The 26962-nt window shown below is 38.9% G+C and overlaps 1 protein-coding gene and 1 long non-coding RNA gene across 3 annotated transcripts; one reads left to right on the top strand and one right to left on the bottom strand.

Annotated features, from left to right (window-relative positions):
- Positions 1-414: 414 nt before the first annotated feature.
- Positions 415-26233, bottom strand: APPL1 (adaptor protein, phosphotyrosine interacting with PH domain and leucine zipper 1). Of its 2 annotated transcripts, XM_061455898.1 has the most exons (22): positions 26090-26233; positions 20195-20293; positions 19080-19139; positions 17974-18045; positions 17046-17133; positions 15798-15839; positions 14973-15031; positions 14358-14504; positions 12898-12980; positions 12633-12791; positions 11179-11367; positions 10636-10678; positions 10098-10154; positions 8198-8289; positions 7461-7643; positions 5254-5303; positions 4699-4873; positions 4559-4595; positions 3070-3216; positions 2777-2827; positions 2341-2430; positions 415-1301 (listed from the first exon to the last, which is right to left on the bottom strand). In XM_061455898.1, the coding sequence occupies exons 1-22, from the start codon at positions 26141-26143 to the stop codon at positions 1152-1154; spliced, it is 2127 nt and encodes a 708-aa protein (XP_061311882.1). In that variant the 5' UTR covers positions 26144-26233; the 3' UTR covers positions 415-1151. The 2 variants fall into 2 exon arrangements, with proteins under 2 accessions (XP_061311882.1, XP_061311883.1); XM_061455899.1 differs by lacking the exon at positions 14358-14504.
- Positions 2167-8204, top strand: LOC133270571 (uncharacterized). The gene is made up of 3 exons (XR_009743835.1): positions 2167-2293; positions 7537-7746; positions 7924-8204. It is a non-coding gene; the product is annotated as an uncharacterized LOC133270571 (long non-coding RNA).
- Positions 26234-26962: the final 729 nt, after the last annotated feature.

The raw sequence follows: 26962 nt of genomic DNA, 5'->3' as shown, positions 1-26962 counted from the left end.
CAAGTTTTCTCTTCTGGAGCAAAAGGTGAATGCGCATTTAGTACTATACAAAATAAATATTACATAGGGTATGGAATATGGAGTTCAGATTAGAAGCTGTAAACAGATACTGCTCTGAAACACACTTTACAGGATTGACTCTAGGATGTAGGATTAGCATAGCCTCTTACTTCAGAGCTAAGTACATTCTGTTTGTAAAACTAATTTCCATAAAAAGGCTTAAAGAGCCTCAACTCCTTTTCAGTAAGTGTAGTCTACTGGTGGCAAGGCATTTACATATGCATTAGATTTTTAAAATTATGGAATTCAAGATGTTCCTGCAACTCTAAGCCTGTTTTATAAAACAAGTGAACTCGAAGGCTTACAGCTTTTCATTACACTACTGGGGAAAAACCAAGAACATGGCACTTGTGCTACAAGAGTATATACATTATTCTTATCATTTGATAAGGAATGCTTTATACATTCCTCACGCAGCAAAGTGCAACTGCATCTCATCCTCTATCTAGCTCTGACAGTATTTTTTCCTTTTGGTGAAAGAAGTCTTTCAGCATTATATTCACTGAAGAAATCAAGACAGTATCATACAGTGCAATATGAAACAAAAAATAAGATCCTTCTATCTAGAACTATTGCACATCTCACTGATGTCATTAAGGTTCTTCCTTCTAAATTTAAGAACAGTTATGTGCAACAAGTTAGGTAAAGCTTAGCACTGTCATATTTGGACATCCGATTTTGTTTTCAGCAAGGTGGTGTCCACACTGCATGTAAAGAACGAGTTTCAATGTACTATTGAAGTCCAACGAGAGTTTTGAGTTTTGCTTCAAGAGCAGTCAATTGCACAGAGAGGTAAATGGAGACAAAACCCCCCAGTTTTTTCCTTACTGCAGAGAAGCCTTGAGAAAACATAATTTTGCAACAAACATGGTAGCATCACCATGCTACATGTCATATAGAAGAGAAATTATACTGACTTGAAAATGGAAATCACTTAATTGAAAAAGAATGATCAAGGCATTATAGGGTCTACGTATTGTGAAGTTTTTTATATGACACAGCAGACCCTCCACCTGCATTTCACTTCTTGTAGAACTCGTTCCATTTCACCAAATTGATCCATGATTCCAATTTTCATAAAGTAGGCAACCTTAGGCTTCAGATTCTCTCTTCTTCTTTCCATCTTCTCCTAAATCACTGTCTTCCGACTGGCTACTGCTAAGGACTACAAATTGTCCTTCTCCGCTGTTCTGGTTGGATCTGCTGGAAGCAGCTATTAACCGGCTTTGCTCCTCTAAATCCTAATTTGAGAAGGGGAGTGCGGAAATCAGAAAAAGAGTATTAATTTCAAAGCCATCTACAACTGAAACAGGATACAATTCCAATGATTTCTAAACCATCTTTTAATAGGATCAATGGACAGCTTTCTGTACAGAGGGAATTAAAATCCTGGATAGCAACCCAAAACATTTACCTTTCAGCAGTTAGCATTATTAGAACAGCTAACACAATACTACAGCTGTACCTGTAACTCACAAACCACAGCAGGTTGGAACAAGTATCTTCAACTACCCTGAGGTGCTGCAGCATGTCTGGAGAAAAGCAATGAAGCTGGCACAAGTCCTAGGAAGAGCAGCTGAGGGAAGTGCAGCTGCTTAACCTGGAGAAAAGGAGGCTCAGGAGATTTTGTCACTCTAAAACTGCCTGAAAGGAGGATGGAATGAGGAGGTGGCTAGTCTCTTCTCCCAAGTAACAAGCAATAGTACAAGAAGAAATGGCCTCAAGTTGCACCAGGGGAGGTTTAGATTGGATATTATGAGAAATTTCTTCCCCGAAAAGGTTGTCAAGCATTGAAACAGACTTCCCAGGGAAGTGGTGGAGTCACCATCACTGGAGGTAATTAAAATATATGTAGATGTGTCACTTGGAGACATAGTTTAGTGGTGAGTTTGGCAGTGCTGGGTTAGTGACTGGACTCAATGATCTTGAAGGTCTCTTCCAACCTAAATGATTCTGTGTTTTTTACAGCCCCTTCCTCCCTATATAATTGATCCCTCACCAGCAAATGAAATTATTTTGGGCCTGTGATAGACACTCCTTCAAGTACTGCTCTTAAGTATTCCTATAAAGACACTTTGCGATTTATCTCAGAAGAGCTCCTTTTAAAAACCACTATGCAAAATTATACAAAATCTGCACAGGAAATACTCCTAATAATGAATTCCACAATGTTCTATGAACTTGCACTAAAGAATATTATATTGGAGCTTGGAACACAAAACTGCAAGAGAAGGTAAGCAGAATTTTTAAGAAAGTATTAAGAAATAATGATCCGTGTACCTTTTCAATTTGTTTCTGTTTATTCAGTTCTTTTTGTTGTTTCTCTTTGACTCTATCCATTTCTTTCTGCTTTTCTGATGCTTTTCGATCCTAAAGGGAAAAAAAATGTAAATGGAGTAACAAACACCAGCCTGAGATGTTTGATACTCTACCAATTTGCTCAAAACTGTTGCACCACTGTTTTGCTCATTCTTTTAAAAGACTGGTACGCTTGTTAAAGGTAACAAGCTGAATCCTGTCTTGAATATTGTTCCACAGCGGACATTGGTCAGTCTTTCCATCTTGAGTTTAAATTCTAGAAAGCAAATCCCTTAAAGTACACCACCACAGTATTACCGCAGCTATAAGCATCTTGCAGAACATGCTCTATTACATATTATACATATCCTCTCCCTTCAATTCACATAGGTATCCCTTGCCCCCAAAAAAATCTTACCAGTTCTGCATGAAAAGCAATCTGTTTTGCCAGTCCAACAGAGTCACAAATCTAAACACAAAACAGATCAGAAAAAAAATCAAAAAGACTCTAATAAAAATGCCTTTAAAATTATGCCAGATTCCCAAAGTAGCCATACCAGCATATTAGAGTACTTACAGGTAAGACTATCACTGACTTAACTGTTTTTTGGTCCATAAACAAGATACTACCCTCACAGAAACCCTCAGACAGCTTGAATGTATCCAATATCTTGGAATCCACACTGATCCAAGTATAAACATCAGCAATACCTTTTCCCCTTCATTATTTGATTCAAAGATGTAGCAGATGGAAGTTTGGCGGCTCTCAACTCTCCCTCCTGAGGTTCTGAGCACAAATCCAAAAAGGCGCTTATTCTCCTGATGCGTAGCATACAAGACTACATTGGGCAAAGGAAACTGCCAAAAGGATCAAATAGAGACATATTAAAACTGGTTCCAAGTTATTTTCTGTATGAGCTTTCAATATACTGTATGTTAATCACTTCACTATCATAAAGGCATAACTAGACCAGAAAAAGTTACAACCTGACCAAACACATAGTTATAGAACACCGATGAGAATCCAAGGATTAAATTATTCAAAAGACAGGCAAACTTCTAAAAACTCAGCGCATGTAAGAACGGGGGAGGGACCACAATTCATGTGACTCAGTTTCTACATGGGAAAACAGCCCTTTTTTATTTTCCTTAAAGAGACATCATTCATACAAATTACACTTGTGACCAAGATTTCAATATCTGGTGCAGGTAAAGGCACTACTTGTCCAAAACCTTTACGCAATTAGTTCAGCTCTCCTGAACTATATACAAGAAAAAAAAAAAAACCCCAAAATTGTCCAAAACATATCTTCATTACTGCCTTACAATAAACTATTTTGCACTCTTATTCCTAAAAGAGGGCAGACTTAGAAATTTCAAATGTACCTTCTGAAGACTTAGTAAAGAGTCATTTTTTTAATGCTGAAAGCCTCAACTAGAGCTGCGATAAGCTGTCAGATGAGGTTTTCCTGACCTTAAATGTACACACTTAGAAATCTGGACATGCACTCAGCTGACTTATCTCACCTCTACAAGCTCCTGGCTTTGGGGCAATTTTGAATGTAATGACACAAAGGTACAGAAAGAAAAAAGCACTGCTTGGAATATCAAGACATTTTCACACCATCTGGATTTACTTTTATGGAAATAAAAGTAATTCAAAATGCCCCCCAAAAACATGTTTTTAAAATAAGACACAAAGAAATTAAATGACACATCATAAACTGCATAAAGAGCAAGAGAGGGGAACATTTTTAAAATATGAAAAATAAAGACTGCCATTACTAAAGAATTAAGCTGGTTTTATCTGATAACCTGAGGAATAACCCACTTCCTTCTTTCAAGTGCATTTTTTATAAAGAACGAGGCAAAAAAACTCAAACTGTACAACATATTAAAAACCAAAAACCTAAAATAAAACCAAAAAGGACCCAACACCAAGCAAACCCTTCTGGGCTTCAGAACTCATTTGAGTCCAACTTCAATGTTAACTCTTTAATTAGTAATATAAATGTTTGTAATCACACATGTTAAAATACAACATTTCAAAAGCCTATTTGACGTACTGTTAAACCTGATTTGCTAGTGATTATCTATTTTTAAATGCTGTCAGTGATTTTTGCTACCATCCAGTAATATTATTTTTAAAGGAGCAGAATGACATTGCTGGTTAGTTATCTTAAAACATAAAGTTACTTACTCGTAGTCTTGTAACTTGTGTCTGTGGATCAATTAACCTAAAAATTTGTTTTGAAAAACAAACCAGAAAGTAAGTTTTACCAAAGTGAAAGAAGATCATTTTGTAAATAAACATCAGGAGAAGTCTGGCAGGAAACTTACTTTAAGCAGCCACATGTGACTAACAAATGTGATTCTGTCATCCGGAAAACGTTATGGATGGCACGAGCTGCCAGTATTTGACGCATTGTTTCATAAACAACATCTGGACTTTCATCAGATTTCACCTCCATAGAGCCAAGAAATCTCACAATAAATAACTGATGAAGAATTGAATCTAAGACAAAGAAAAGTATTAAAAAAAGCTAACTCCATTTTGAGTTTTCCATCCAAACCCGAAGATGGACTTCACTAAACTCTAAACTTCTTATACCTTGGAGAGAGATTGCTCGTACCTATGAATTACAGGTACCATTACCAAACAGCACATCACACATCTTCTCATTTGGTTTAATGAATACAAAAGGTGCAATGGATTATTTTTAAAACAGACTTTCAGACAGTAACCTGATTTAATGCAACTTGTCCAGCACACTGCTGATTTAACCAAGCATTCTAAAACTGGCATTAAAGTAGGAAAGAGCAGCTATAGATGAAAACAGAAAAATAATTTTAAAAATCTTTTTATTTTGCGTTGAAATGAAATGTTTGGTTTACCTTCTGTTTCAGATTTTGAGCCTCCCAATTCACCAAAAGGATTTGTGCGTCTATTAAAATGAAAACATTAAACCAGGAGTCAGATTACAAGAACCACTCATGAGTAACGTAGTAGTCTCATGCTGCATCAACTTGTAGTAACTTCACAGACTTGTAATCCAGAGGAATAATATATAATAAATCATAAGATCAAGCATTTTAATCAGGAGTTAGACATAAATTGCTATATTCAAGGGCACAAACCTTGGTATTAATGTCCTATTGCTGCCATGGAGAGTTTTGCTCACATAGTACTTTAATACCTGAATTAAGAAGAAGTCAAAACCTTTATCTTTGAAAACAAAGAACAGCTCCAGGAAGTACAATCAAAAGCTAGTCCTTTCAGGACTCCATAGGAGCACCACCCTTCTCATCACTGTCTCAAGTTGTTGAATTACTTACTGAAGTCACTGGTTTTGTTTCAAATGCAGCTTTCTGAAAACACCACTGGGTTTTTTACTCCTAGAGCTCAAGAGAAATGTGGCTATTTCTGGCTCTCAAAGACAGAACTGCTATCAGGTACAACAAAAAGTGAAAATACTCTAGGCTTCCAAGTCTACATTTTTCAAAAGCAGTAAAGCAATGCTGAAAAGAGTATGGGAATTGGAGAAATAGCAGAACCTTCTAAAAAGGACAAAATCCTCTCTCTTTGGCTAACTGGTGTCTGAAAAACTGTGGTCAACGGTTCAGTAAACTTCAAGTTAGGTTTTATAGGGGAGCAATGAAGGTGTCACCTCTCAACAGTTAGTGTTCTAAAGCAAACTGCAGAAGAGACAAAAACCTGCCAGTTTTGTCAATGAACTCTTCTAACTAATCAATGTCGAGTTTAATGTAGTAAAATTGTTCTAGACTGAACTTTGAAGAGGGCATTGCTACAATGTTTAATTAACATAGATTCTGTCAAGAAAAACCCCATCAAATGCTGACCTGTGGCAATTCAGTAATGGGAAATTCTATTGGTGTCTTTTATTGCTCAGACTTTTGTAATTTCAGATTAGACTGGAACTGTAAATGCAAAACCTCACAGGATTTCTGACAAGGCAAACAGAAAATTTAAATATGTCATCAGTATCAGAAACTAAGGAAAGGGTTCTTTTTTAATCATTAATACTTCTAAAGTAGCATGTTGCCTATCTGCACAAGCACGGCAGTTCTTTACTGACAGTGATGCTTAATTGAAAACACTGAGTACAACTCTATTATTTCTGCTATGAAAAAAGTATTTTCTAGAATAGAATTATAACTGATGACATGAATTTAGCTGAAGTATTAACCTCTCCACTTCCTGGAATACAGGTCAGTCCATTCTTAAGAATCTAGCTAGCCAACCTGTTATCCTGCCATACCAACCAACCAAAACAAAAAAACAAGTTGACTACGTTAAATGTATATAATTTTAACTCTTACATATCTGTAAGGTGTAACTGAAAACTCGTATTTTTCTAGAGGGCAAAGGGATAAAAGTCATTACTGTGACTAGAATCATGTTAATTAGTTTTCATCTTTTTGGCTTTTTCTGTTGTTAAGAGCAGCTGGATCTGCAAATATGTTTCCTTAATACCCAAATTCTGCACATACAGTTCCAGAAATGCAGTGCAGATCTGCAGGTCTTTCTTACCATTTTTGAGCGGGAAGTTTACAAAAAACAAGTAGGAGAAAATGTTTTTATAGTTCGGGAAGAGCCCTTTGGCAATTTTAATTTGTCTGTATATGAGATTACTCTAGAAGCCTAGATCATTTTCACTCACCTTTGAGGTTAAGAGGAGTGTCATCGTATGCCATCATCACCTGGAGACAGGGCTACCAAATTTCTCTTGAGTTTCCAAGAGGAAATAACCCAAGCTGCTGGGTGAGCAAGCAATAGGAAAGGAAAATACTTTGTGAAACCGAAAGATTAAAATAAATCAATAAATAAAAGCATTAGCTGTTAAAGCAAGAAAAGCTCCGTTAAATAGAAGACTGCACCCTGAATCTAGGGCATGTAATTAAGCCATTTTTTTACAACTTACTTTGACTATTTAAAAGATTGTTATACTTCACTAACCACCGCAAATTTCTGTGACATGAGTGCTCTGGAGCTGCAGCATCAACATGGGTTTCTTGTTGGTTTGTTTTTAAATTAGTAACATTAACTTCAGGATTTTGTTTTTTCTTCTTACATTTCCTACCTGCCTGATTGCCCTGAAGATTTTGTTTGACCAGGAAAATCTTCACTAACTGGAGATATTATGTCAAATTGTATAGGAGTGTCAGGTGCAACAAGTGAATCCAAGGAAAGTGCCGATAAACCTGCTGATTCAGATCCCAGTGACCCTGTACTGCTAGTACGAGCCGCAGGAGGACGAGATTGTCTAAAACACAAAAAGATAAAAATGAAGATATCTTCAAGTTTCAAGTTGGTTGATAATAAATTAAACCATATGAAAGATCAATACAGTACTCCACAGCTTGGATGTAAACAACACAAAACCTAAAAAACTGATGGTCAGGCTACAGTAAACAAAAAAGGAGTCTATGTTCCTAGTCAGATTTAAGTTAAAGTTACTACTTGCATTTATAATTGCATCAGATTGTATTATATTTCATATGTGATTATATACTGATGTTAAAACATCTGAGGTCTGTTTCCAGGAGTTAGGTACATTAAGGAAAGTCTCATTATGAGTTCATACAACAAACCAGATATACGATGCAATCAACAGAACTGTAGTCAGATGGAAATCTGGATGACTTGCAACAATGGATGCTACATGATATTAGAAAGACGAGTTGAAGAAATTTTCCTCTAGCCTATCACAGATTTAGTTCTGAACATACGAAGTTTTGCTGTTTGTTTTTCCTGGAACTTTATCCAGGATTCTCTTTACAGACGTGCTCTTCTAATACCTGTAGTTCATTAACTTACACAGCTGGCCGCATGCTTTCATGCCTCTGCTGGAAAGAAGGGGATGGAGTAACAGCCTCCAGAGCTGACTGATTCACACGTGCAGCGATTTCCTGCAAGAGAGGGATGGGAAAAAATAACTGAAAACATTTTCTTCAAAATAAGCTTTAAGATTTTATTTTATATGCAACTGACGGAAGTTATAAACAACCCTTTGTGAGAATCGAGCAGCTTTCTTTTCCTAAACTCTCACTAACAGACTTGTAGTATTTTCTTCTAACTTGCAAAATATTCTCCGCTGTTCACTTTCTAAATTTTAATGCATGCACTTGCTTTGCTGTACTGCAAGTGTTAATTAAAGCCAGCAACAGAGAAAAGTCCCAACGAGAAGGCTGGTAAAATATGCCAATGTAGCCAGAGAAAAAAGAAGAATCTCATTTGAGAAATGCAGTCCTCAGCTACTGCCTAAAACCTAAAACCATGAAGATTCAAAAGTCTGCCCTTAAAATCTGGGAACACTTAAATGTTTCTGATAAACTGAGACACGAACAAGTACCGAGTGAGGACTGTGTTACAATATTATTTCAACAAACAAGGGACCACTTACAGTTCAAGAATTCCATTTTAATCTTCAATTGGAATCCCTAATTCTGAAGTATTTTATGTTGATTGCTACACTTCATGGGGTAAAGCCAATAGTGAAAGCCCTTAAGGAAAGAGAATCTTTGGATGAGGAAGGTGCAGCTTCTTCATCATTTTGTCTCCTGCATTTTGTGTGAGTGTATGACTCAGAAAATTAAAGTGAAAATGAGAATTACTATAAAACCATTGGGAAGAGAGGAAAAGGCACGAAGACTGAGGTGTAAATGCACACACCTTCACTGATGCAAGACAGCTGCACCCATTTATGCCACGACTAAACAGAAGCTCAGCTGTGTATTCATCAGAACACATGCTTCAGGTAACTGTGCTCTGCATTAAAACCATTTTGTTTCCTATCTGTATAGTCAACTTAGACAGTTGGCCAGGTGCTTGTATTAGCTACAAAGTTATATTTAGCTCCTAAACCAAGACCTGGCATGACATACTTCTATTTCATCTTGACTTTCCAGATCATTTGGCAAGATACTTGCATTATGTAGGTGAGCGATGGCTTTCTGTATTATTCAACAAGCTGCCTGTTGACTGCTTTGTCTGCAGTTTTCATGCTGGTATATGACCACTTGAAAGTTTGCTTTCCAGTAACATGTTTCAGACTTCAGCAAGGACATTAAGAGTACAATATCACTTTGAACAAACTTTACATATAGACAAATGCTCTGTTATGAAACAGCAGATTCAGATGGGCTAATTCCCCTAATTTAGCAAGAAAGAATTGTTATATAAGTCTATCAGTACAAATTTGCTAAATAAACATAAATGTAAGGCATCTAAATGACGTTAATTTCCTTACCCAAATTCTCTACATGAAACAAATAATCAACTCCCAACTCCTTAAGAAGGCAAATGACTCATTCATTAAGTGAAAATATGTTTTCCCTACAAAACTCTATGCTCCTAAGATTTGTATTTGTAAGACTGTCAGTTTCTTCTGGTAGGAATTAAATGTATCCATCTGAGTATTTGTCATAATGCTTTGGAACAAAGTGTCACATACAAGATACAAACACAGGATCCTGAAGATGGCAAAAAGCTATACCAAATATAAAAGTCAGATATTCTTATCACTTTCTAGATAACCATTTAGATGAAGGAAACAAAGGACTATATGATTTCATAATATGAAAAGGTCATAATCAGACATGTCTGAAGTACTCAAGCTGAATTCTCTGCTACCCAACTAGATCCAGCTGATCTGTTTATTTTTGTATGTATTTACATCTTAACATATTATTGATAGTATAAGTTTTAGTCAAGTTACCTCAGGGTTTTCACTTAGATATATCTGTTTAGATATGTTGTTTATGGTGCATATCCACTGAAAAAAAGAAGGGAGGGGGGAGACAAAAAATTAATTTTACAGTTTTTTAAAGCAAACTGGATTAAATACCCAAGTTGGCTCGTTTCAGCACTTTTTCCTGATTTCTTTGTAACCTACGACGCCCTTCATATTCCATTCCTGGCAACCAGGCGGGAAGAAAGAAGGTTAGGAAAGCATGAACAGGGAGAAGAAAAAGCAGCATTTTGTCAAGATTTCCCTATTCCTAGCTATTTAGCTGTGGGTTGTGTGCCTTGTGGGTTCTTTTTTCTCTTTCTTCCATATTACTGAAGAGGACTTGTGGCAATCATAACTGCATTTTTTTCTCTAGGATTTAAACACAGTAATACTCTCTCAGTTAAAAAGTTCACTGCTTACCACACAGAGAACACAAAATGAGTATTCCAACTATTATTACAAATGTATTCCTTCTGAGCTACAGAAAATCACTGGACTGCATGCAAACCGCCTATAAGCTTACCTCTTCATAATCTTTTTTACTCTCTGCCTGTAAGATTGAAGACCTGAAAGAGGAGAATGGGAAAGATAACTCCATCACTTCAAATGCATTCAGACAGGAAACTTAATTTTCATGTTTCTACAGTGCACAACAAATTAAGAAACGCTGAAGATTCTGCGTGCATGCTGAGTACAGTCAACATTTAACTGGGGGGTGGGGAGAAACCTACATTTTCACTTCTCTTGAAAACAGAAAAGGAACAAAACTCTAATTGTGCCCATGTAATACTTAGGCACAAAATGCAGTAATACATGACTGTAAACTCATTATGGTCATTTTATTCTGAAATACCACTCACCTACATTATAAAGCTTATGACAAAAAGCGCATACGAAAAGCGCAACACTAGGAAGTTAAAAAGACATCCCAAATTTTGGTTCTAAATATCCCCCAAAATCTATCAAGGTATAATCTGGTCAAAGGTAGATCATCCTTCTTTATTGAATTAGTGAGAGCAGTATTACATACAGGTAACAGCAATATAAGGAATATAAGAATACTCACTTTTTGCCATCAAATGATGTTATCTGAAAACAGTACCGTCTGTCTTCACAGTCCACAGCCATTACAGAGCAATTGTCTATATCCATGACAAGTCCCCCAGCTACATCACCTCTTGCCTGGCTCATCAGATTTCCACCTTGAGTGAAGTAAAACTGTCTCTCCCAGCTGGAAGATACCAGCCCTGTCTTACTAAAAGATAAAAAGAGGTTCTTAGTAGATCTGGAGTTCAGCTAAGCTGAAAATCATTTCAGCACAACAAACCATCCCAGCACTTAAGAAAACTTTTTCCCAGTTTAAAGTTTTAGGTTAGCTTTACAGTTAAATTAGTCTCTTTCCATCTGTGGTTCTTCATGCTAAACCTACTGCTGGGCAAAGAAAACATGAACAATAGCTTTTTTAAATTATGTGAAACCATTTAGAATAAAAAGGTCTAAGTATTTCAGTTCTGATGATCAGCTTTTATGGTACTGTTTCATGCAATACACACTTTCAAATTATATGCATTATCAATATCATTGATAAGACTTCTGAACTCCATATTTACATTGTTAAGAGTAAGTTTTCAAGAACTTTACATTAAGAATTAACTTGGTCACGTAAAATACCTCCATTGTCTCAGTATTTTGTACCAGTCAACAAGACTTCCAATATTTTGCTTAGATCACGTTGGTTCTTGGTTCAGATTTTTTTTAATTTTTTCCCCAAAATAAGAAAAAGAAGAACAATCTGAAACCAAAACCAGGAGGAATACTTGCAGTTTAGCCTCCCTTTCTGTGCAGGTACTCTCTTCAATATTAATTGCTGCAATTGTGTTCTACTACAGAACCCATGGCCCATTCAGTAGGTATGTTATTCTAACTGTTGTTGTAAAAATAATCACATTTAAAAAAAAACCACAACCTTGTAGTTTATTATATAAACTACAGAAAAATAATCTGTGTTACAACTTATTTTTAGTAACTATAAAAATCAGCTGCTAGGCTTTAATAAACAGAGTAGCAGCTCCCTCCAGTGGGCAAAAGAGACCATTTGACGTGTATTTCAGTTCGCAGAGACTGTTTTGCCTTGTATATCTCAAACCTGACAAATTTCATTAGTAATCTGAATCCCAAAGCTTTAACAGATACTTATACAACAATCCTGATAGCTGCAGTCCTGTTGTCCTCCAATCACAACCCAGTGAAATTACACTTGAACTTTTTGGTGTGAAAATTCAGGCAAAAGTAGACTAAAATCAGGGTAACTGCTTTGCACCCGAATGACACTATGTCAATGTAACAATGAACTTAATGCCAATTAAGCGAAGGAGTTGAAAGAAACAGCGTAACTCCTGTGTGACTTACTCAACTAAGTATGTAACATCAACATAGCCAATTTCAAATAAACATTGCATACCCTTTTAGCTTTCCTTTCCCAAAACTGTGCAATGTTTATAAGTAACAAGTTTGCCTTACTTTCTTGCATTGAGATAGCCAGCTTTCCGTGTCAGGTTTCTATGAACAGGAAATTTCGTAGTATCTGGATCAGGCAGATACAGTGGATCACTGGCTACTTCCAAATCCTCTATAGTTTGTTGCATGTTTTCTACTTCACAATCCATTTCCCTGCGAACACTAAAGCAAGTAATGTGTTAGTAACAAAGATAATCCATTAAGAGAAGTAGAAACAGGAAAAAATCATTGTCTTGGTAATAGTTCAAAATTCAACAAAGCAACTTACTTCTGTACACTTGTGCCAATGTTGGTCAAAAATTCTTCCAGTTGCTCAGTAAGATTTTCTGAACCCATTTTAAAAAAGCTTATCTTAAAAAAAAAAAAAGGGAGAATTTAATAAAGCTACATTAATAAAACTACATAAACTATTACAGATGAAACCATGGTTTTGTCTCCAAGTGAAAGCTGATGTTGACATTGCAGTGGGATTTCATTGTGTCAAGAGGATGTGCAGTCACCTGGAGGAAATACAGAAATACATAGAAACTGCTCTGGAAAAGAAACAAGGTTTGATCTTTCAGTGATCCCAAGGTGTCTCCATACTTTGTGAAGGCCACCATTCTGCTATTGTGTTATGGATGGGGCTACTGGGGGCACAGGAGAAGGAAAACCTGTGAGGACTTGTCCAGGGCTGTCTTCTGACTGTGGACCCTACCAAGGGGAGCTGACAATCTGCATCTTAAAAAGTGTACTCTTATTGGTCCAGAAAACCTGTCACATCTGAATGCAGTTTAGCCATGCGAAATCTCAGAATGGGAAGCCAGAAGCATGGCCCCACCCTTCCCATTCTTAGATTTAGAAAAAGCCTGCACCTGAACAACAGGTTGCACGATCAGTTCTGTTACAGAAGCCATTCAGAGCTTAGGTCTTAATATACAAACTGCAAAGTTTCAAGAAGCAAGAGTTCTTAAGCTGGAAAGCTTTCAAACAGCACGTGGAGGTTAATTTCTACCCAGGACACTGTAGCAGCACCGGATGCTGGGAAGATTGACTTTTTCTTTTTAAAAAACCCCCAATACTGACGATATACTTCTGAAAATACAGACTAAGTCTCTCCATGGAACTTTTTCATAGTTGTATTTTCTATTGCACTTCCTCAAATAAACCAATCATGAACTCATTTATATTCAACAAAAAGCCAGAATGATTTCTAGCATTCCACTTCTTCCTTTCCTTGGCTGAAAACAGTAGTGATATGACTGTGAGAATTATCTCATCTCAGAATAGCTGCCACAGGAAAGAGTTTGTCTCCACATTACTAAGAAGGTACACTTCCCTGGGACTTGCTGCATGAAAGTTTTAATTAGCTTTTCCCATTAGTGACCGAGTGGAAAGAAGTACCTATCAATGCAAATTTAGTCAGTGCATTAAACTGAGCCATCTGTGTTTCAGGGTAGAATTAGACCTTTTATTTGTCACCCAGACTTTCCTGAAAGATTCTCTGATGGTAATGAGGGCATATCATAATGAGATTTATACACTGAGTGGGAATGAGTAGTGCTGGCTACTGACAGCGTTCACAGCAGCAGCTATGACAGCTACAGGGATGAGGATGGAGCACATCTTTTTCTCCATTTGCTTCCTTGAGTTGTGAAAGAGGTCTTGCAGTGGATTTCAGGACATCAATCTCCATGAAATACTTTTACATCTTCTTTCAGACCTACAGCTTTCAGAATATGAAATTACCTGAGCCTGCATGTATCCTAGCAGGGGTTCTAGCATAGCAATTTTCTTTTTGTACTGAAGAGTATTTAATGCACAGAAATAATGCATCATAGTTTGATGCTGTTTTTTCCTTGAAGTATATACATCTTCCATAACTTCAGCCTTGATCTAAAGAGAAACAGACAGGGGGAGGGGAGAAAAAAGAAAGTTTGAGACTTGATATTCATCGTATGCTTTCTGGACAGGTTTCTAGCCAGCATGATGCAAAGCAACACAGCTGCCCTATGCTCTATCATCACTGCACATTTTACCCTGCAATTCTGCTTCTCTAATTTATACATGAGATACATGAAAAACAAACACAGCTTTCTTTGCTCCCCAGCATGTGCGGCTATTTCTTTACAAAAATAAATTTAATCCCACAATCTTAATCATAGAGCATTTTCAGTGTTATGAGACAGGCATGTATTACAGAAACCTGCTTCTCTGTTCTGAAGCAAACTGTCTAGACCGCTAAAACAAACTAGCAAACTTCAGGTGGAATCTGCCATACACTGCCTTCCATTATAAAAATATACATATTAGATTAAAATTATTTCTTCTCTAAAAATCTTTTTATTATTTTGTTTTACAAACCTTTTCATTTTCCCTTCTTTTTGACAACCGACCGTATCTGGTAATGGCAGCGTCATGATCTAAGCAAACAAGGGAATTTACGATCATTTTGAGACATTTATGACTTACGAAACAGAAAACCTTTTATACCACTGTTTTGCAGAGCCAGCTGAATGCAAAGTGCAGTCATATTAAAACCTTTAAGAATTGTTCTTGTTTATAATTACTTCACTGTCACAAATACTTGGGCTGAAAATAAAAATCTTAAAAGATGCAAATATGGCCAACATATACAAATCTGTAACAGTTATAAATTTCTAATACTCTTCAACGACAGAAACTCCCTATAAGTAGAGACAATTTTCCATTATGAAATCCTGCATCCTTTTTGCTTCTAAAGCAATGAAGCAATTCACATTGAGAGAAGCAGAACCCTTAATCTTTACTTACAGATTACCTTTTCTATGATGATACGGTAGAGCTAGCTAAAATAACTTCTGACAACAGGGGAGGGAATTATCAAACTAACTGTAGTGAGGTAAAATGTTTATGAATCCAGTCCTGACTAAGAAGTGAACTAACACCTTAATATTTTTTGTAATTTTAGCAGCATAATCATAAATGATTTAATAATCAGGTATACATCTAAGGTATTGTAAAAAAAGACTACTATTATCAATTTGCCTTAACACTTTGGTACACAAAGTAGGGATTTACAAAGTGAACCAACAAAAGCTCCGTGTCTAAGTATCACTGAAAAGAATTACACCTTAATTAGTCACTTTAAGCCTTGAAAATATTTTCCCTAGTTTTCTAAGTAATATCTATAATATATTTTACACTTACCATTGCTTGCAATTTGGAAAACTTCTTTTAGAGTCAGTATCTCTACAAAACAATATATCACAATTTAAGTAAGTTGTTAGTGACATAACATTTCTATATTGAGGTTTCTCATGCAATGTTTCACTACTGACCAGTTGTAGTTCACACCTTGTAATATACCGAGTTACTAGCACAGGCACTATGTGGCCAGGAAAGTCTGCTCCTACTTATTGCCTGCCAGTGTATCATTTACGTGGTGTCCTGGGTTCAGCAGTAGCAGTCATGTTTTTTCCTTTGTGTTAACTGGTGCAGTGCTGTGTTTTGACTTCTAGTTTTGAGAACAGCGTTGGTGAAGCCGATGTTGTCGGTTGTTGCTAAGTGATGTTTACCCTGACCAAGGACTCTGTGAGGCTCATGCTCTGCCAGGGAAGAGGGGAAGCTGTGAGGAAGCAGAGACGGGGCGCCTGACCCGGGCTAGCCGGGGAGGTATTCCATACCACAGCACGTCATGCCCGGGGTGGGGGGTAACTGGGAGTTACCCGGAAGGACACGGGCTTCCGGGTGGAACTCGTTTTCTTGGCCGGTGGTATCGTATTCTCTTCCCTTGTTATTTTCCCTTATCATTGTTTTAGCTGATAGTAGCGGTGGTGATTTGTTGCTGGACTGTTCTTGTCTCAACCCGTAGGAGTTGCACTCTCTCGATCCTCCTCCCCGTTCCTCCGGGAGCGGGGAAGGGGAGAGCCCCGGTGCAGGGAGGGGGGGGAGACGAACACGGACCTTGATTGTTGTCAGCTCGGCACCACTCACTGGGAGTGAGTGAACAAGTTACCTGACTGGGTTTAAACCACGACACGTGGCTACCAGGCTTATGAAAAAAGACACCATACTGTCTTTTGAGTTTAGTCCAACCATTATATTCGTGTCATGGTATTATAATATATATAAATATTTCCTAAGCATGCAAGTTATCTGAAAATTATTCTTTCCTAATGTTTACAGTAACTGCATAATTTTCTCCTGGAATAAAAGGTGCTTCTATAATGTAATATTTTTGTTGAAACCTTAATAGTGCCAAGTCCTTCAACTGTAACACTCTCATGAATGGAAATAACTGACTTTTTTTTTTTTAACTGGGAGATGTATACTTTGAGAGCTGAAAAATAAGTGGTGTATTCTATTTAGTGAAACAAGAGCTGTGGAAATCAAATGCTATGGTTTTGTTACTGTTTGTTGCTGTTGGTAAAAACAGTATTTATTTGAGTGCTCTACCTTTAAGATCCCTTTCTTTAAACTGGGTAATAGGAAACATCATTGCATCTGCAAGTTGAGTTGACAGTACTGCATGGCAAGAGCTGAGCTATAGAAGACAAGAGAAAGAAGGAAATTTTAGGAAAACAGTGCTGAGACAAATCAAATCAAATCAAGGTAGGTTGACATCAATTTCATTCAAAAAATACATGTATAACTAAAGCATAATTTTACATATTCATGTTTTTGCAGCTATCCTTCTCTAAATTCCTGATCTCATCACTAGCTTTTTATAGGAGACTCATTTTAGAGTTTAGTATTTGTCCCTACTTTTGCAACTTTACTATAAGTTACTGGATCACATTAGAAGATGGCCTCATACATTCTGATGACTAGACAGTTTACTTCTCTGGTTTCCCTCCAGCTACATCACAGCCTTTCACAGCTTACAGATGTAGAACAAACGTGTTCCTCCTCCCTAAATGTTTAAGTAGTGTTAAAAATGTAAGGAGAGAAATCACATCAAGAAATCCTGATTCAGATCTTAATGGTGCCAAACTGCCTTTCATAAGAGTCAGCTTCTGTCTCTGATACTGACAGCAGGAGGTTCCTTTGTCAGTCGGGCACCTAAAGATCAGGCAATATACATACCCTCATGAAAAACTGTTTGTAACTGCCATTCTGTAATGGTTTTGGCTGTGCCTACAGGAAGTGAAACTACATTCTTTCTTAATAACATATCCTCATTTTGCTGAATTGATTCTTTTTATCTTCAGGTTGTATAAGTAGATGTTGCAATATACAATGAAGTGTATCTTACTGAGAAATTAAAGCCGTTTCTGTGTTGCCTATCTTGAAAAAGGCTGGGATAATTAAGCAAGTTAAAGTCTATGTATCAGTAATTAGTAGAAAACATTAGTAAACAAGTGAAACGAATACAAGCACTTGCCTCATCTATCACTTTTGCAAATTGCTGCAGAGTGGAAGTCATCACCTCATCATCTCCCCCTAGTGGAAAACGCTAGAAGAAAGGAAAAGGAGACTTGTCTGCAGTGTTTTCTGCCATTCACAAAACTGTACTAATCATGTCTCAACTCCCATTAAAAAAAAAATAAAAATCCATTTTTAAAAATACATGAACTTAACGATTTTATAAATTAATTATTAGAATTCATAAAAAAAAAAAATCAGGAAATTTGCAGCCTTGGCATCTATGAAAATTTTATGCAGCTTTTCACATTACGATTTTTACATTTATCAAAAATTAAGCAATACTTGGTGCTCAACTTAAAGTTTGAGCTCTTAAATTACGTGCAATTTTTAAACCATCCGAAAGAGTTTACTTCTATAATGCTCTGATGGAGACAAGAGCATGACCAAAATGATCACTACTGAAAAAAAAATAATCCAGCTGAAACACTGTATTTTTAAGCTAATCTCACCCCTCTAGAAAGTCTCATCAACCAAAAATAACTTGCAAAAAGTATTCTTTCCAGTTCACCTCTTTAGGTAGAGAATGAGGATAGGGAACACCAGCCTCCTTAAAGGAGGAGCTCAGCAAAAGGGTCCCTGCAGCACAGCTGCAACTGGAGTACCTTCATAGGTACCTCTGGAGTATGTGATGGATTCCACTACCTGCACTTTCAGGGATGGAATTATTTTCACAATAAGAGTAAATTATAGTTGTTAAATGGAGACTGCTATGCAATCTCTTCTGTATGTGACTAGTAAAATTAAAGCCCTTAACAGTAAACAGGTTCATAAAACAAAAATCAAACACCACCACCATCCTAAGCAACCCCCAAAACAGTGCTCCAAAAGTAAAATCTTTCAGAACTTACCAATACTCATCACAGTAACAGGAACTTAATTCTATTTTATTTGGAAGAACTAATATGAAGACAGTAGATTTGGCAAAGATTCAAACCACCAATTACAGAGGTTCATTTTATCTGGATCAAGCCTAAATACATTCTACACTGTGTTCTGGGAGATAAAAGACTACAAAAATACATAGTCCTGACCACATGAAGACAACAATGATTTACACAGTACCTGTTTCTCATATTCCTTCAGAAGCTTTGAAGTCAGATGAGTTGCTGCACTTAATTCATTCTGATTTAAAAAGAACAAAACCCCAAGCTTTTTAGTTGTTAAATCAATATTAAAAAAACAACACATTAGAAGAAGAAACTATTACACACATGGAATTTGAAATCTGACTACAGATTTTCATAAAAACCTAAAGCATCCTGCCCTTCCATTTCTCTAACAATATTGAGAGTTGCAGGTAATCAGTCATTACAAACACCAAATTCACACCCTGTACTATGTGCACTGATTTCTGTATTCTTCATGTTACGCAGTGCACATTTGCATTTGATTATTTTAAATTAGCTGTCCTAGTTACCAAGTATGAGGAATTTTTCATCTGCAAAGGAAAATGAACCTCAGTACTACCTGATTACTAACTCCTCTGTACTTGTACACAAGCAGGACCTAATTAGCAGATTCATGGTATGGAACAACTGCATCTTTCATGATGCAGTTGAAGAAGAAAGCACAGAAATTAGAAACGAAATAGAAACGCAGTAAAATAAAACTACATGGCAGCAAACCTACAATAAACACAGTAGTCATTAAAGTAAAAATGCCAATAGCATAAAAATATGAAAAGCAAGAATACCAAATCAGTCAAAAAGTCAATCGGTTCCAGTGTATACAAATTAAAAATACAGCCATAAATTCAGTTGTTCAGAGAACCACACAAAATAGTTCTGCCTTTGGCATGAAAAAGCAGTTACTTATAGATGACAAGTGAAACATTAACATACTGTGGGTAAGAAATAATCTCCCACTTGGTACGTACTATACACACTAAGATTGCGATGGGAAACACTGGGGAAATACAACAGAACTACTAGAAGACCAGAAAAAACTTTTTACTGGTCATAACAAATTCTGTTGAAAATCACAAGAACTTATCTTTACCACTCCCTAGCAAACAGAAAAATTATTTCATTCTTATTTTATTTCAGTTCCACATTTAAAGAATATGAAAGTTAAAAAAAAAATTGCTTCTAATAATATTTAAAAAGAAAACAAAAGCAATAGACATGAAATGGGGTTCAAAAGCTTCAGGATGTATTCAGGAATTTCATTAACACTACCTGTGCATCATATATCCTGTGCATGGCTTGAAACAACTGATTGACATAATTGGAAATTGCAGCAGCATCTTCTTCAAATACTCCCAGCAAAGACCTGGTCTGTGAAAATGAAACAGCCAAAACACATATCAAGTTAGAAAAGTAGCATTTAAATGTAAGAGAATATCAAAGTTCAATAGCATTGTTTCAGGTTTCATTACTAAAAGGTTTATAAACCCTCCAGCACTGTTGACAGGGATGATACCTGTTGCATGCCACAGAATCTTAAAAATACCAAAGCTCAGCCTCACTCCTACTGTCAGCCTCTCTCCAGGTCCATACAAGCGCATTTTCAGAAAGGAAAGGACCAAGGGAGATGTGTTAAGTGCAAAATAAGTTGTAACTCTGGGCACCTACTGGACCCATTATGGTACATCCCTAAGGAAAAGGGTAAAGATAACTGCTGTCAGATAGCATGCCAGGTATACACACTTCTTCTGCTGAGAGATCAAAGCAAAGGCTGTGGCTTCCTGCTTACCATCCATCCTGCACAAAGACAGTTGCTGGCTGCATGGACCTATAATTCACCTGTGCAGTAACAGTCAATTCTGTGATCAAAAAGCTGAGGAACTAAAACCCAAACCAAAACAGGTCAATCTGCATCTTGTTGTTCTTAAGACACACTTGTCTTCACCTCACCACTCCATGGTGAAACAGAGTGAAAAGATCTGTCCTTTTGTCCATACCCCGGCTTGTGTCAGTCTGCTCCTTTGCTGGTGTCACCCACAAGCTCGATGACTATGCATCCTACTGCATTGCCCACACCACTGATTAAGGTGCTTAACAGTATCCACCTCAAAAATCAACCTCTTCATCACTGTCCAACAATTAGTCTTCAAACCACTCATCTCTACTCTAAGCACAACTGTCCAGCCAGTTTTTCCACCCAACTCACAATCAGCACCTCCCTATTTAGGGAGAAGAATGTTACCAGACACCATGGCAGAATCCTTGCTTAAGGTGAGTGACATCCGCTGCTCTTCCCTGTAATGAAATGACTGACTCTGGATGAGAAAGAAATCAGGTTGCTCTGGCATAATTTGGCCCTTAGGCTTAAATGAGATGCTGATTCAGTCTTCCTGTATCCTTTTTACCCTTGGAAGCAATGTTCTCCACCAAGCTATTCAGTATCCTCACCACAAGGATACTGAATAGCTTCCTTCCCCCAAGACAAAAACCCAAAGGAGAAAGAACAAAGCATGTTACCTGTAACTCTGCAGAGGCTATGTTTGCTTCTCCTAATCAAATATACTGGTTGGGATGCTTGGATGTAGGAACAGGAGTGTTGCTTACAAGACCCACAAAATAAGCCCTTTAACTCTAGTAACATTTTAGCATGAGGATTGTGCTTTGGTTTTAGGTTTACGCTAAAATTAATGTCCAGACCTAAAATGGAAATAATTATAAGGTACACAAATGTTTTTTTCAAAAAAAAAAAATTATGATCATTAAGCACTTAAAATTGTAAATTCTCTTTCTTAGTCATTCCTAGGCTAAATTTCTATAGTTCCCTCAAAGAGGAAGGGAAGGAACTTATGGGGCCTGGGAAAAGAATGAAAGACTGACAGAAGTCTGCATATCAGGAAAACCTCTCCGAGTTCACAGCACTGGATCACACTGTGCACGAATGATGGTGTTTTATTATTAGAAGTTCTTTCTATGTCAAAGACTCGCCTTAGAATGACTTATACTCTAGTCCATCTCCCCTTGAAGCCGGTTGTCTTTTTCAGCTACTTATTTTCTGCTTTTAATGATAATCAAGGAATACACATTAAACTCCTACAGAATATATTATTTCATCATTCTTTTGACATTAAATTCTTCTATTTAACTTGAATTAGACGCCTGGCTGTCTCACCATACCATACAATGCCCACAAGATACTTAAATTAAAAATAAAAATAATTTTAAAAAAATTCTAACAGGATCATCAATATATCATTTTAATGGTGGTTTTAGTTTACAAAACAAGTGAGAAAGATGGATAGAGAGGAAAAAGGTGGAGGAGAACTCGCATGTTTGCCAGGTGCGGCAACATGTGTCATCCTAATAGCTGAGGCTCTCCCATTAAAAGAGACATACATGAAAGAACACAAAAAATGACATAGTACCTTAACCACTGAATTATATACCGATGACCTTCCAACCTCAACATCAATAAACTTGGAAGATGGCATTTTAAAAGAATATCCTGTAAGGTTTCTGGATTATGCTTACTCTTTAAAACCAGACACTGTAGAACAACAGCATTTCTATGTTTTATTGCACAAGTATCAAGTTATTGATGTCCAGACTTCAAACTGACACTGGTTTATGTTGATGGAAAGCAAATAACCTGAAACTGTAAACCAGTTACAGCAGATTACTGCTTAGCAAAAAAAAAAAAAAAAGTAGAGAATTTTTTTACTTATGTTTCTAGTAAAACTTCACATCGTTCTGCATGTTAAGATGCTTTCAGCCCACGTATGCGGGCAGGTACGGAAGAAACCACCAGTAATAAGCTCCATGAAGAAACCACCTTGTTCAAAGTCAGTGAGCTGTTTAGCATTCTATGTCATCATCTGTATGGCAATGTGAAATGAGATACAGCCAGTACTATAGAATCATAGAATAGTTAGGGTTGGAAAGGACCTTAAGATCATCTAGTTCCAACCCCCCTGCCATGGGCAGGGACACCTCACACTAAACCATGCCACCCAAGGCCTTGTCCAACCTGGCCTTGAACACTGCCAGGGATGGAGCATTCACAACTTCCCTGGGCAACCCATTCCAGTGCCTCACCACCCTAACAGGAAAGAATTTCCTCCTTATATCCAATCTAAACTTCCACTGTTTAAGTTTTAACCCATTACCCCTTGTCCTATCACTACAATCCCTAATGAAGAGTCCCTCTCCAGCATCCCTGTAGGCCCCCTTCAGATACTGGAAGGCTGCTATGAGGTCTCCACGCAGCCTTCTCTTCTCCAGGCTGAACAGCCCCAACTTTCTCAGCCTGTCTTCATAGGGAAGGTGCTCCAGTCCCCTGATCATCCTCGTGGACCTTCTCTGGACTTGTTCCAACAGTTCCATGTCCTTTTTATGTTGAGGACACCAGAACTGCACACAATACTCCAGGTGAGGTCTCACGAGAGCAGAGTAGAGGGGCAGGATCACCTCCTTCGACCCGCTGGTCACGCTCCTTTTGATGCAGCCCAGGATACGGTTGGCTTTCTGGGCTGCGAGTGCACACAGAGGCCGGCTCGTGTTCATTTTCTCATCAACCAACACCCCCAAGTCCTTCTCCGCAGGGCTGCTCTGAATCTCTTCTCTGCCCAACCTGTAGCTGTGCCTGGGATTGCTCCGACCCAGGTGTAGGACCTTGCACTTGGCATGGTTAAACTTCATGAGGTTGGCATCAGCCCACCTCACAAGCGTGTCGAGGTCCCTCTGGATGGCATTCCTTCCCTCCAGGGTATCGACCGAACCACACAGCTTGGTGTCATCAGCAAACTTGCTGAGGGCGCACTCAATCCCACTGTCCATGTCAGTGACAAAGATGTTGAACAAGACCGGTCTCAACACCGATCCCTGAGGGACACCACTCGTTACTGGTCTCCAGCCGGACATTGAGCCATTGACCACAACTCTTCGCGTGCGGCCATCCAGCCAGTTCTTTATCCACCGAGTGGTCCATCCATCAAATTGATGTCTCTCCAATTTAGAGACAAGGATGTCATGTGGGACAGTGTCGAACGCTTTGCACAAGTCCAGGCAGAGCAAGTCTCTTGGCTTTTTTATTGTGCAATACTTTGGGAATGCAAGTAAGTCTGAGCAGAAACTCTAACTGTATATATATATATACATATAACACTGAATAAGTGTGCAATATATGTCCTATGTCATTATTTAAATTGCACTGCTTTGCATTGCAAAAGACAATGTAAACTTGGCATTTGGTTCATGTCTAAAAACACAGCGGTTGGATTTTTATCCTGCTACAAGAGAAAACAAATGAGGTTTGCATTTTAGAAAGGCCTCTCCTTCCCTCAGATACAGACCAAGTTTGATATGCTTATAAGCCTAAAGGTAAGTGTCTGAAACCTGTTCAAAGGTGCAAAACTGCAGAGCATGGTTCAGCACTAAACAACAACCTAGTCTGATGATCTTTTTCAATATTACAGCACAAATATAACAATCAGAAGGTCATGGCAGATCCTACAGAAAGCTAGGGTTTTTCCTTCTTTGAGCAACATTTGTTGCCATTTTCATTGCACTGATTTCAAAATAACAGAAATGAGCTAATGCAACAGATGACTACAGAGTCCTTCTTATGTTCTTCCAAGAGGCAGTTAGCCAGATTTCACCTGAAATACTAGCTTGACTGAAAGAGATGTAAAATATCATAACTAAAATAGAAGATATTGGAAAAATCTACTAGTTTAAGCAAATAAAACTCATTGGGCTGCATTAGGCTTTGCTAGTCTGTATTACAAATAACCTCAAATGGAAGATTCTCAAGTTTATAATTATGTTCCAATATGTAACTTCTTTGCATTTGCTTCCCAAACAGCACTTCACTCTTAAGTGCCTGGAAAAAAAGCCTCTTACATCCCACTTTCTAGGAATCCTAAGTTTATCCTACATTTGACATTTCCTATTTTATATGAGTAATTCTGACTTCCATGTACTGAGAACAGACTTTCAAATGATAATTTTGTTACATTGCTATTATTGTAACACTTTCTATGATTTTTTTTTTCCTCTTCATGAGAGCACATCAGGTTTAGCCTCTGGGCCACAGACCATACTGCAGGCTAAACCTGATGTCTAGTAGTTCAGCTACCTGGGACACAGCCCTTTAGAAGCAATGACACACTTTCTGCATGGCTGCCTTCTCTTGCTTTTTTGAGGTTGTCCTTCCATTTGATGTAGTGGCTGTCATTTTAGTGGTTAAAATCCCTCTTAAGCAAGTGAAAGTTTCTCTTCCTATGGTTGATGAATCAAACCAACACATATGGTATTACATATAGGACATCTTGCTCATTGACATAAACAGTGCAGCAAAATAAGGATTTTAATTCAAAAGGCTGTAATAAAAGAAAACATACTATGAACTCTTTTTCCATCTAGGAAGAGCAGTACAAAGTACTCGCTGTTGTTGCTGCCAGCAAGAGAAACCACTACAACTGAATAAAGCACTTCCTGCTTACCGGCAGCATGGAAGAAATGCCAGTGCAATGTATGGCATCACTGACAAAGGTCAAACAGCAGGAATAGAAGAGAAGACATCAGAGCAGGTAAAGGCCTCTCAGCACCACTCATTTCCCACCTACTCACAGCACTAACAACCGCCACCATAACCTCACCGATAACTGCTTTTCATACATATCTATTGAACCTTCATGTGTGCTCAGTAAAAGACAACGATAAGAAAGATCGTCTTGAGAAGCGAAGACGGGTTTTGCCAGCATGAGTTCTACAAAACAAACCATGACAGCAGACGCAGGGTGCTGATGCAAGGGACTGAGGCCGAGCCACTACCCCAGCGCCGAAGCCCAGTGCCTCTGGAAAACCCGCACCGAGCTCGCTGCTCCGCCAAGCCCACCCGCCAGCCGGGCAGCCGGGAGGACGCACCTCCCGGGGCACTGTCAGACGGGCAGCCCCAGCGAGCGGCTTCCGACCCCGCGCCCCGGACACGGGGAAAGGCGACAGGAGGCACCTGGCCACGCGCGCACCCACCGCCCAGCTGTCGGGAAGGGCTTCCCCAGCCGCTGCGACGGCTCTCCAACATCCCCCGACGGTACACGGGAGCAGGGAGCGAAAAGGGCGCAGAGAAGGCCCAGCCCGCCCTGGCCGCCCCCCACTGGGCTGCCTCACCTGGGGGCTGTCTTCCAGCGTCTCCTCGATAGGGAGCTTGTCAATGCCGGGCATGGCGGCGGCCGGGCTGACTCCGCCACTGCCGCACCTCCACCTCCCGCACCCAGCCGAGCCCTGCCCTCCCCTGCCCCTAGCCCAGCCACAACACTGCCACCCCCGCCTGCAGCGCGCCGGATGTCCCGCCCCCCCTCCCCGCTTGGCTTCTCTATTGGCTCTCTCTCCCAGCCTGGCGGCTCCTTATTGGTTCGCTGCGGCGCCTGTTTACCCGTGCCCGAGCACGGGACTCTTGGCGCTGAGGGCAGCGTCGCGCCTTTGAGTGGGGGCGCTCCCGCCGCGGGGCTCGCGCGCTCCCCTTGGAGGAGAGAGGCGCGGCCGCGTGAGGCGCCGCGCGCTCCGTGAGAGCGGGGAGGGGAGAAGGGCGGCCTGAGGCAGCGCGGGGAGGTGAGTGCGGGCCGGACGGACAGGGCCGGCTGCACGCTGAGGTTGTCAAGCACGGCGGCTGGGAAAAGGCAGGAAAGGTGGCTCGGTGTTACAGCTCCCTGCGCCCAACTCGCCCCGTTTGTCCTGGTGCCGCAGGCTTCTCAGGACAATTGTCTTGAGGGCGGCTCACAGTGGGGCTAACTGTGGTGATCCTGCCCTGACAGGAGCGCCCTTTGCACCCTTGGCTGTCACCTGCAGCATCCCTTGGGCGAAGCCTTTTGTTGTCTCTGTCGTGTCTTTCATTACCATCCACGAGGGATTTTATTAAGGCAATATTTCTATCCCTGTAGTTTTTGTTACCAGATAATAACCGCAGAACGACCAGGTGACCCAAGCTCCGGTCTTAAAACCAGAAACTTTGCCGACCGCAATTTTCCCCTTTCAGAGCCAAGA

Source organism: Pezoporus flaviventris, unplaced genomic scaffold, assembly GCF_033815535.1.
Source record: "Pezoporus flaviventris isolate CSIRO_AGI_PZ_B2104156 unplaced genomic scaffold, CSIRO_AGI_Pfla_v1 ptg000021l, whole genome shotgun sequence".
Lineage (NCBI taxonomy): Eukaryota > Metazoa > Chordata > Aves > Psittaciformes > Psittacidae > Pezoporus > Pezoporus flaviventris.
The sequence above is the reverse complement of the archived record's forward strand: the minus strand, read 5'-3'. Positions and strand labels throughout refer to the sequence as shown.